The sequence below is a fragment of the Arvicola amphibius genome, chromosome 14 (assembly GCF_903992535.2).
Source record: "Arvicola amphibius chromosome 14, mArvAmp1.2, whole genome shotgun sequence".
Taxonomy (NCBI): Eukaryota; Metazoa; Chordata; class Mammalia; order Rodentia; family Cricetidae; genus Arvicola; species Arvicola amphibius.
Window position 1 is genome coordinate 35,857,218 of NC_052060.1, and position 11,623 is coordinate 35,868,840.

The 11,623-nt window shown below is 43.2% G+C and overlaps 1 protein-coding gene across 2 annotated transcripts in view; it reads right to left on the minus strand.

Annotated features, from left to right (window-relative positions):
- Positions 1 to 11,290, minus strand: part of Ap1ar (adaptor related protein complex 1 associated regulatory protein) — a 28,730-nt gene extending 17,440 nt beyond the window's left edge. The window contains exons 1-2 of one of the 2 annotated variants that reach the window (XM_038311240.1): positions 10,978 to 11,290; positions 455 to 503 (exon numbers count right to left, since the gene is read on the minus strand). In XM_038311240.1, coding sequence (XP_038167168.1) covers positions 455 to 503; positions 10,978 to 11,054 — 126 coding nt within the window. In that variant the 5' untranslated portion in view covers positions 11,055 to 11,290. Of the gene's footprint in view, positions 1 to 454; positions 504 to 10,629; positions 10,768 to 10,977 lie in introns of those variants that run through there. The other variant, XM_038311241.1, reaches the window with a different exon arrangement.
- Between the last annotated feature and the right edge of the window lie 333 nt (positions 11,291 to 11,623).

Below are 11,623 nucleotides of genomic sequence, written 5' to 3' on the forward strand. Positions count from 1 at the left end.
TTTTAAGTATTTATTTAACTTTATTTTATGTTCATTTGGTATGAAGGTGACAGATTCTCGGTGCTCATAACCACTGAGCCGTGCCTCATCCCCTTATCTTAAAGACCCAGGTTTTGTTCCCAGCACCTACCCGGTGGCTCACAAAAGTCAGTTAACTTGCCTTTAATTCTAGCACTTGGGAGGCAGAGTCAGGTGGATTTCAGTGAGTTCAAGTCCAGTCTGCTCTACAAAGCGAGTTCAAGGACAGCCAGAGCTACTAGTAAAGCCTTGTTTCAAAAAGTCTGCAACTCACTAGGAATCTGCTGCCCTCTTCTGGTCTCTGTCAGCACTGCATACATATGGTGCCCTCACGTGCAGGCAAAATCTTATACATATAAAACACATCTCAGAAAAGAAGAAGAAGAAAAAAGAACTGTGGACATTTTGGGATTCCACTAAATGCTCAAGGACTCACCTCTATGGTCAACTGCTCTTCTCTTGGGCATGTCCTGAAGTACTTTGATCTGAGAAGAAAAATATAAAAATGATAAAAATCACAATGAACTCTTAAAATAGATTTAATATTATGGCATGAAGTATTCATAAAGCAAACAACAAGAAATACAGAACACCTTGTATTTCTAAAAACCAAATTTATCCAAGACTATATAGTTTAGGGTTTGTTTTTTTTTTTTTCCTTTTGGTTTTTTGAGACAGGGTTTCTCTGTATAACAACCCTGCTTATCCTGAAACTCACGTTGTAGACCAAGCTGGCCTCAGACTCACTGAGATGGGCCTGCATCTACCTCTTGACTACTGGGAATATGGCAGCTATTTTGAACGTGGCTAGAAAGACCATTTCAATGATGCCTCCTTAGTGCACAGGTAGTGCCAGCCCACCGGAGTGCCCTTCCATCAAAAGCATGAAGGACCCAGGACTCAAGTCTTCCACACTACTGACTGCTAAGTCTAACAAATCTGGAATACAAAACGCTACCTTGACTTTTTATTTTCTACCTCACAGCTCTGTTCCAGTAGAGTGAAGGCTGAGCCTTCTGTCAATCACCCAAGATCCTAATAGTCCCATATTGACCTTTACCATGGTTATCACATCCATCAACAAACACTGCTCTGCCTCACTCCAATGCGCAAGTCCATAACTGTTCAAATTCCTCACACATTTTTTTAGGAGGCTTCAGCACCATCAGAACTTCCCTAGGGGATCTCAGAGATGATTCGCTGCTGTAAGAGGCCAACATGAGAGCCACCGAGGCAGCACAGAGAACGACAGTGGCCCTGAGAAGAACCATGAAGACGAACAGGCAGAATGTGCTAACAGAGGTGGACTATGGGAGAGGGCGGAAATCAAGATGGAGCTGTGGGAGATGAGGAAGGTTAGAAATGGAACGAATGTGCAGCCTGCAGAGCAACGTCCACACAAAGCCAAGCGTCTGGGTGCTAATACGGTGAGGAGCGCAGACTTCAAGAACACAGAATATGTGCAGAACGGTTCTCACTTGTTTCTTAGCAACTTCCTTCCCTCCACACTCCTACAGCAGCAGTTACCCCAGAGGGAACCCCATGGTCCTGTGTGGTAAGTGCTATGAAGCACTGGAAATGCAACTGTATGAATTTGGAGGCCTCTGGATGTTAAAGACAGAATAAAAGCAACAGAAATATCTACTTCCGTAACTAAGCTCTTCAACATATTTGCAAAGTTAGATGTGAAAAACGCCCAGAACTTCATCAATTCATCCCCTCTCTGTGTTTAATCTATCAATTCTGCAGCTAAAAACATCCCCACACAGGTTCCAGGACTAAGCGCACAGCTTTGAGTCTAGCTGTGTTCACTTTATATGTAATGCATTCACATTAGTGCTTTCACACATAACACATGGCTCCGTTTTTTTCATAAAAAAAGATTTTCACCAAACATTGGTAACAAATAGCTGACAACATTCAAAACAGGTCTGGTCAAATAATTTAAAACATACTATTTATAAATAAAGGATAAACAGTCATCCTACTTTCTAGAACTACTATTGTTAGCACATAAGTGGGTCAGATTGTACAAAAGTTTCTGGATTTACATTAAAAAAAAAAAGCAATCCAGAATGGAAAATCTGATTTTCTTCTATCATGCTTATATGAGAAAACAAGAAGATAAAAACTTTTCTCTTTGCCTTCACATTTGCACATGTGACTAAAGACACTGAACGCTCTGGGAAGAAGAGTTGGCATTTCTTTGGTACAGATTTCAAACACTAGGGTTAAGGGAAGAAAAGACGCACTTAAGAAAGTAGGTAAGGGGCCAAGCTACTCAACTTCAAATTATTTCATTTACAATAATAAAATAAGGCCATTAGATAACTCCCAAGTTCAGAGATTCTTGGAGTTAACAAGCAAGATGGCACCAGCAAATGAGGAAGTCTGCTGTGGAATAATCCTTTTGTACACTGTGAAGATGAGTCACTGTGATTGGTTTAGTAAACAAGCTGACTGGCCAATATTGGAACAGAATAAGGATAGGTGGAAAGTAAAACTGAGAATGCTGGGAAGGAGAAGGGTAGAATCAGGAGTCACCAGCCAGCCAGCCAGAAGGAAATGGATACACAAGATAGGATAGAGAGGTAAAAGCTGCAAGCCTCGAAAGAGGCACACAGATGAACAGAAATGCGTTAAGTTGTAAGAGCTAGTTAGTAACAAGCCTGAACTATTGGCTGAGCATTTGTAATTAATATAAGCCTCAATGTCTTTATTTGAGAACTATGGCAGGACAGGAAAACTCCGCCTACAGAGTCCGCCAGGTCCTGTCTGTAGCAAAAATCAACAGAGCAATGGGTTATTCCTACTAGGTCACTGCTGCCACCTTGGATAGTTGAGCTAGGGAAAAAAGAGAAAGAAGGGGCACAACATACATAAAATAACAGATTTTGTTTAGTTCTACTAACTCTATTTCAGGTTGGAAGCAGCCATTCTCCCAATGCGACAAGAGGCAGTCACCTTGCTATGAAGATGGCTGTGTCACCTACAAGTGCTCTATTCTCTTTCTCTGTCTATCTTTATGCCAACACTTCTGTTTATTTGTTTCGAGACAGGGTTTCTCTGCATAGCCCTGGCTGTCCTAGAACTAGCTCTGTAGATCAGGCTGTCCTTGAACTTAGAGATCTGTCCTTGAACTTAGAGATCCTCCTCCTCCCTCATGCTGGGATTAAAGGTGTGTGCCACTACTGCCTGGCTACTGTTATAATTTGAAATATTTCCTATTACTTATTCCTAGTTTCTTATATTATTTCCATTGCTATCACTAAGGGAATTTATGTACAGTCTATTTGTTACAGGCACAGAGGGCTATAATGAAGTTCTTGTACAAATACTCGACATTCCACATTAATAGGTTAGAAAAAAGTACCTTCTTAGTACTAAGGAAGTGGAGCAATGGAAATCTCTTATTAGTAAAAGTATACACTGTCATAAACTTGAAAAACTTTAAAACAGTTTAATACTGACAAAGATGTGCATAAACTATGACTCTGTCATTTCATACACCCTCGAAATAACAAAAGTGTCCATCAATTTATCAATGGATAAATTGTGGTATTATAAAATATAATTTAATGCTACAAAGGAAGAGAGATGGGTGGGTGATCAGGTATGAAAATAAGAGTTTCAGACAATCATTGTTCAAAGTCACTAGGAGCAAAGACAAACATAACAAATATTTACTGTATCCTAGGTAATTGCAGAGGAGCAGGAACACAATTCTTTCCTTAAATCTAGCCAGGCAAGTCAGCATAAGCTTGCTTCAAGTGCCAGGAACCAGAGTCTGAGGGCACTGAGTGGGGATGATGCAGAGCCAACGCATGAATAATACATGTGACCAACTTGAGGCTGGGGAGAAATCAGGGATCGCTTGGGCTAGGGTGGTGCCAGCGAGAGAAGCAGGCAAATACTTAGCGGATTAGACAGTGAGATGTGATGGGAAGTGGGGTCAGAATCCTAAGGGGGTTACAGTGTGCAAGAGACAAAAGGCAAGAATGGGGACAGCAAAAGTGTAAACGGGGCAAGTCAGAGATGCAAGATTTCAGCAGGGAAAGGATAAGAAACAGGGAGGTGAGGAGCCAGCAGAGGCCTCGGGGAATACAGCAGGGCCACAGAGCTGAGCTGAGAAGACAATGATGAAGGTATCATCACACGTACATTTAACTTTTACCAAGTCAGGCATCTGCACAGGAGAAAAGGTAAGAAATAACGGGCAAAACCTGACCATGGCTGTAACAAGATGCACACTTGGCACCAGAGCGATCTAAACAGCGATTAAAGAAAATAGAAGTGTATTTCCCATCTCAGCCTGGAGCTCTGGAAAGTTGAGAGTCACCATGGTTGACTAACAGGCAGTCCTGTTGTCCCTGAGGAGTGTCAACGTGAGACAGATGCCTGTGTTCATTCTACCACTAAAATCATGAATGTGGGCTCACCATGAAAAGAGCAGCAGAGAAGCTAAACAGACTGGGGTTGAGACGTGGGCATTAATAAAAGAATTCAGAATAGCTTGGGAGTAAGAAATGGAGATTCCTGCAAATGTACTACCTTGTTATCAAGATACAAAGATAAATTTAAATCTTGTTGAAAACAGGCTGAAAATGAAGTTTTTAATGCTTTTCTGTTATGCTGCATAGTGGGTTAAAAAAACTATAAAACTCAAAAGTACACATTGGTATTCTTCTTTTTCAACTCATTTTATATCCTACCTGGTGAAATACAGTAAGACGATCCTTCATATTTTGTTAAGATTATAAATAAATGATGAGCAACCAAGGTAAGTGGTTCCAAAGTCTACTAAAAATTAAAAGCCTCCCAAGATATCTCCCCACTCCCAACAAAAGACTGGGCAGGATATGAATCATATGCCTGGCAAACGCTATTATGAAAATGATGATGGGCAGCTGACATCAAATATTTCAGCGGAGGTTTAACCACTCGAATCTGAAGGGGTAAGACTGACAGATGTCTCAAGGAGGGATGATGCCAACGTGAGTATGTCATGCCTATGGTCACAGGTTCAATTCTCTGCCTCACTCCCTGAGCTGATGGCCTGGCTGTCTTCTGCCTAGATGCTGGGACTCAAACTGGCTTTCCTGGGTCCGTAGCTTGTATACCGCAGACAGTGACACTTGTATACGTAGACAGCTTGCACTGGAGCCAATCCCTCATAACGAAGTCACTGTATATCTACACTGCAGCTACTGGTAGACATATGGCTATGTATCTGTGGAGGCCTTACAGAACTGGTAATCATAAAGGAAAAAGAGTTACTATTAACAGTGCCTTCTGATTGATGAACTTTAGAATGGATATTCAGAAAATTATTTTTATGCCTTGGAAGAGCAGTGGAGTTAGGTCTTCCCTCTGTGCACGGCAAAGACAGAAAACACAGACAGACTAAAAACAAAACAGCCACTGCCTCTTGAGAAGAGCATGCTCTAGAGGACACTAGTAACAAAAGGAAGCTCAGGCCTCCGGCTTCCATGCTGTGTGCACACCTGAACTCACCCATCCCCTGCTTTTGGAAAGTAAGATATGTGACTTCTTTTCATGGGTGACACTGAACCTTCTTCTTCCTTCTCTAAGTTACTGAATGACAGGCAAAGCAACATGTTAATATTTAGGACATGAAAATAAATAATAATTAATCTTACAAGTCAAACAGGGAAGACTCAAAGTTAAATTACAAACAAGGTTGTGTTTTAATCACCCTGAAGGGGAATCAGCCCATACCCAAATAGGGGAAAGGGTGGTTCAGAGTATCCGAGGTCAAAAGCCAGGGACGTGAAAGCAGTGACACAGTAAAGAACTATATCCCAGAGTCGTAAATATTTACATCTGCTATGGGCTAGGGACTTAACTAGGACCCAGAGATTCAACAGGAAGCCAAGATCAGCACGGACACAACTGCGATGCGTGTATTCAAAAGGCTAAGTAGGTAAGTGGGGCTCAGAAGAGCAGACCGTTCTGCAGGGCTGTGAGCTCTTCTTGCCAAAGGATTGGCGATGCTTCAAGAAAACTCTGGAAGGTAATTCTTGAATATCCAGTGAAAAGATGAGTAAGCAGGTGCTATCAAAGTGAAAGGGGAAGAAAGAGATTCAAGGAAGACTGTAACACAGAGACAAGAAAAGAAAAAACAGGCAAGAAATACATAGTGTAGAATCTGGAAAGACACATTAAAGGTTTTGCAGATTCTAGCCTTTATCCTAGAAGTTGGGTAAGCACTAAAATGAGGAATCTGCAGGCCAATCTGATGTAGTCAGCTCCTCTGGCGAGATTCCCTCTTCTTAGATATGCCTAGGTTTGTGTCATCTTGACAACAACAACAAACACACACAATGATCCAGCACAGATGCAGAGGCTGCAGACACAGGGAGGAAGGGGTATTATGAGCCTCAGGTTCACAGCTGAGGTGGCTGTAGAGCAGTTTTTTAAGAAGAATGTAGGAAACAATAAAGTAAAACTGATTCGGGTTTAAAAACCAGCAGGAAGGAAGGGCTGAGAAGGAAAGGTGAGCGCAGCACTGAGAGATGGACTGGAAGCTGTACTGACAGCCACTGGGAGTGAGCAGGCAGTGTCTCAGAACAGAGGGAGCAGAAGGAACAACAGGACACAGGGAGTGGATAAACGCATGTGGTTCACAGCACTACCCAAAAGCACACTGGTAAAAAATACATCCAGGAAGGACAAAGGTCAGAGCAAAGTCCTGGAGTCTCTAAGCTGCAACACAGAACCATCCATTTAAATCCACTACAGTGAAAAGTAACTTGTGAAATTTCAGAAGCATCTTTAATCTGTATGTTTTTCAAAGCCCATAAATATGCACACCAATAAAAGTCCCTTACTATTGACAACGCAGATTCCCCCTATCTTAGCAACACACATTATGGCAAAACATCACACATAAAGGCAAAGGGTGAGAGAACACTGCTCCTTAGCATCAGGGATAACACAGTCCAGCTGGAGTACAGGATGCTAAAGAGTGGCCAATCGGAGAACTGAGGAGAGTAAGGCTGGCAAGATAGGATAAATACTATTTTCAAATGAAGGATAACATTTTATCAAAAAGTTAAAATAGGAAGACTTGTAAATATGTTGCTTTGAAACAAGAATATCTTCAATGCTTTTTTATTTTTAAAAATGTTTTTTTTCTGATCTATTTGTATTGATGTGTTTTTGCTGAGAACAAAATTAAGTTACAGATGCTCAAACACAGGAATGCACATGATAAAATAAATATATGATGAACATGAATTCCACACAAGTGATCAGGCTGCTGCAGGAGAAAAACAAGATCCAGAAATTTAGCTATAGGAAATAGCAGCAGAAGTCATTAAACAAGGAAACACCACGATGCAGTGTAGTTTTAGAAAGCCCAACTACTATGTCATTCAGATAGTACTAAAACAACAATTTGGAAGCCACTAATTGGCTGAAAAGAAAGCCAACACTTAGAAAGACAAAACAGAGTCCAAGTGTATAAAGGGAAACTAAAACAGAATCTAGGCAAGAGCATCCTTATAGTAGTCTACAAATGTACACGAAACGATAGTGGCTGAAGTAAGAGGAAAGGCTAAATTTCCTTGGGATAAGCAGCGTACATGTAAAGGTAATAAAACGAAGGAAAGACACCAGAAAACCCCATGATCTGACAGCTAGAAAGAGTAAGACTAGCCAAGAAAGAGACAGAAAAGGAGAAGACGGAAGGGTGCTGCAGAGATCCAGCCACAGCTTCAAGAAGCTCATCACACGAGACAGGATCAAGTTGTTGAGCTACTCAGAAATACTCCACCAAGAGCGTCCAGGATTCTTCACAGACACATAGGGTAAAAAACGTTATCTATGAAATAAAAAGCTAAACGCCATTACCAGTTAAAGATAAGGGCTCTGGCTGCAGAGGGACTTTGACTGCAATTCCAGCTCTGTTATCTCAGGCCAGTTAAACTCCCTAAGCTTTGGTTTTCAGCCTATAACACAAGTGCAAGCTGAATAACATTAATCTAAAAGTTCGAAATCCAAAATACTCCAAACTCTAAAACGTTTTGTGAGCCAACCTGAGGCCACAATGTGGAAATTCCACACCTGACTTCTCATGACAGGAAGACGGTCAAATGCAGGAGAGTTTGAGGCCAGCCTGGGTAACATTAAGAGAATGTGCTGTTTAGCACAAACAGTGTAAAACCACAGACAGACTAAAAATATTATAAAATCACTTTCAGATATATAAGGTGTGTATGAAATACAACTTGGGTCCATGTCTAAGAGTGCTGTATACAGAAGTACTCCAAAATCCTATTGAAAAATTAAGAACTTGGTCTCAAGCATCTTAGCCAGCTAGTGTACAAAGTTTTCGATAGACAGGAGTGTGCAAAAGAATAAACGAGATATATGTCTAGTATTTCGAATACTGCCAGGCACAGTGAAAATAGCTAAACGGTGACACGCACTAAGACATCTTCACTGGGAAAGGATAAGCAAATCACTGAAAACCACTGCCTGGAAGCCAGTCTGCTGCTAGAACCCACGGGGCTGACACCCATTGAATAGAGCACGCCGAACAGATCACACCTTTGCATAAGTTATACAACCTAACTGAACCAAGTGTGGGCAATTTTACAGTGACCTAAAGCTGGGAATTAAAATACACAACAAAACATAACTAGGTTCCCAAGAACCTAAGAAAAAATACCATGGAGGGCTGGGGATGTGGCTCAGCTGAACAGAGCTTTCTTAGACCATGTGACACCCTGGATTCAAGCCCCAGCACTGCATGAACCAGGCGAGGTAGCACACACCTCGAATCCCAGAATCTGGGAGTTGGAGGCAGAACAATTAGAAGTTCATGGGACATGTTAAAAGTTACACACTTCTAATATTGTCCAGAGAAACAGAACTGGCCAGCATATGGAGTTCTTCAAGATGTGCTCGTCGGCTAACCCTCAAAATGAAGAAGAACCCCTCAGGATATCAACATTCTGTTTCTTGGCAGTTAAGGTCTCCAACCTGCCTCAGCACTTACATTGGTATTTTGACTGGTCAGCAGTTATCCTAGCATACAAAATCCTAGAGCGCACTCGAGTACAGTTGGTAATTATAGTGTTGAGGTTGAGACTGCATAGTGTAGAGTAAGTGATCTCGTTTTGAGAGACTCCGGGGAAATCTGCAAGGCTAAGAAATCAGGCCTCGAATGACAAAGCACCCCTGTGGAGTTCAGCCTAAATGAGCCTAAGAAAGGCTAGGATGTCCTATATTTTTCTAGCCATGATAAGCACAGTGACATGAAATCAAGATAAACTTTTGTGATTACCCATTTTTTCCATCTCTAGAAGTAACTATTAACTGGTCAGATGCATGCCAAACATAGCAACTAAACTGAAAGACTGCTTAATCTTACTGTGTTTAAGTAACTACATGCTTCCAGGATGCTGCTAAGAATTGTTAAGACTAATATTAAACAGTGCATTTATCAGAAGATTCAAGTAAGCAAACTGTTGAAACCTGTGTTTGCAGATGAAAAGAAACAGGATAGGTCCTGGTCAGATGGTCTTAGATCAGTATCCATGCCATATAGGACTTACTCAAAGTGCCTACCCAGGGCAAAGTGCAGACTCACGATCGAGTATTATGACATATGTACAGACAGCGTACACTTGCCTCCCTCAGTTCCTCCTATCCTATGCTGCCAAGCCCGTGTTCAACCAGCAGAAGCCACAATTTTAATGAATAGTATATGTAAAATGTCATTTGTAAAATCACCGTGGGGGAGGGGAACCTAAGTAATGTACTCCAGAGTCAAATATAAAAACACTGTGTCTACCACAGAATAGAAAACACTCCTTCCCTGAGTTAGAACATTACACCTTCCAAGGCAATAAGCAATAACCTAAAGCCAAAGATGGTGCAGTCCAATTCTTTCATAGTCTATTTGAATAGCTTAATGAAAGGGTTCATCCACATAAAACTTACAGCAATATGATTTTGGATTACAATATGAAACAGATGTCACTCCCCTGTGACCATAACAGTATAGAAATCAGGAAAATCAAAATACTAAACTAAGCAGAAATCTTCTAAGTCCATTCACTCCGATTCTAGGGATGCAGTGCAAAGCCTTAATTATTCTGTATCCTAGGGGATATGCTGCCTGATTAGTGAATTGTATTTTAAAACGTCTCTATGACTCAAAGATTCTAAATTATAAATCCCTTGGTTACAGTATGCATGCTGGAAGGTACAAAGCTATTGGTTGAAAATCTGGCAGTATGCTTAAGAAAGTACAAAATAGTGCCTGGCTTAGATTTTTTAATTCTAGGCCAAAGTTCCTGGGAAATACTTAGTAACAATAAAGTCAACACCAACGCTATGTGCTATGTGCCTCGTCTTTCTCCCCAGTACTCTAGGAAATAAAAAGTATAACAAGGAGATAATCATAAAATTTTGCTATTGGATGGCGTGGATAGAAAAATCTTAAGCATATTCCACTTCGCACAAGAGAAGTGATGTTCGGCAATACTTGGATTACCAAGAACGCGAGTAGCAATCACAGCATGCTATCCTTTCCAAATTTCTAAGTATTACTATGAAAAGAATTACATAGTGCCGCACCAGTTACTTAATTGTCCAGTGTGCGCTGTGATCTGGCAGCTCTTGACCTAACAGAGTTCATCAGAGCCTGGAGAAAGTGACTTCTACTTAAAATTCACCTGAGGCATCAACCTCGGGGCCAGGTTTTCACCTGCTCTGTTAAGGCCCAAAAGAAAATCAAAGACGTGGACAGACGCTTTGACAAGAAACAAATTCAAAGCAGGGTGTGTCCAGGAGTCAATGCCGGGTGCACACCGGGGACGCTGCCTCCCGAGGCGGGTCCTCGGGGACAGAGAGCTTGGACGGGGGCGGCAGGCACCATCACCGCCGATCTCCGGCCGGGCCTCCCGGGCCTGCGCTGCCGCTTACCCTCCGCCGGCTCGCTGCAGCCGCCCCGTTTCCCGGCGGAGCAGCCCGAAGCACTGCGTCCAGCAGCAGTTCCCCATCGCATGCCGCCCGGCGCCGCCGCTCCTCCTCCAGCCGCGAGCGCGAGCCCAGGCGGAGCAGTTGCATCCGCGCCGGCCGGAGCGCGGCAATCGGCGACCCAGGGGACAAAGGCCACCGCTAGGTACGCGGGTACCAGGCTACCGCGGCCCGAGGGACGAGCGCAGGGCCGTGGGGTCCCGGGTCGCCAGCCGTCCGCATGGCCCGCTCGCCACCCGCCGTCGCGCCGGTCACCGCCCCGGCAGCAGCGGGAGGCCCGTGCCGCCACGCCCCCTGCCGCTCCCGTGCTCCCATTGGACACGCTTCCTGCGGCCCCGCTTCCGGCGGCCGGTGCGTGCGTCATTTCCTCCAGCTTCCGCTTTGGCTGTCTCAGCCTGGCAGGAGGCGCTGTTCTTGGTTGTCGTTAACTGGGCTGAAGCTGATCCTCGGCGGTGAATTGCCTTCTTCTCTCTGTGGCGTTTCTGGCTTTTCGTCGCTGTGGAGCGGGGAGGATCCCGCGGGGAGCCTGGAACGCAAGTTCTGCCTTTAAACTTTGTACCTACGGCTTGCGAGTCTCCCGCCTGCTGCAGCG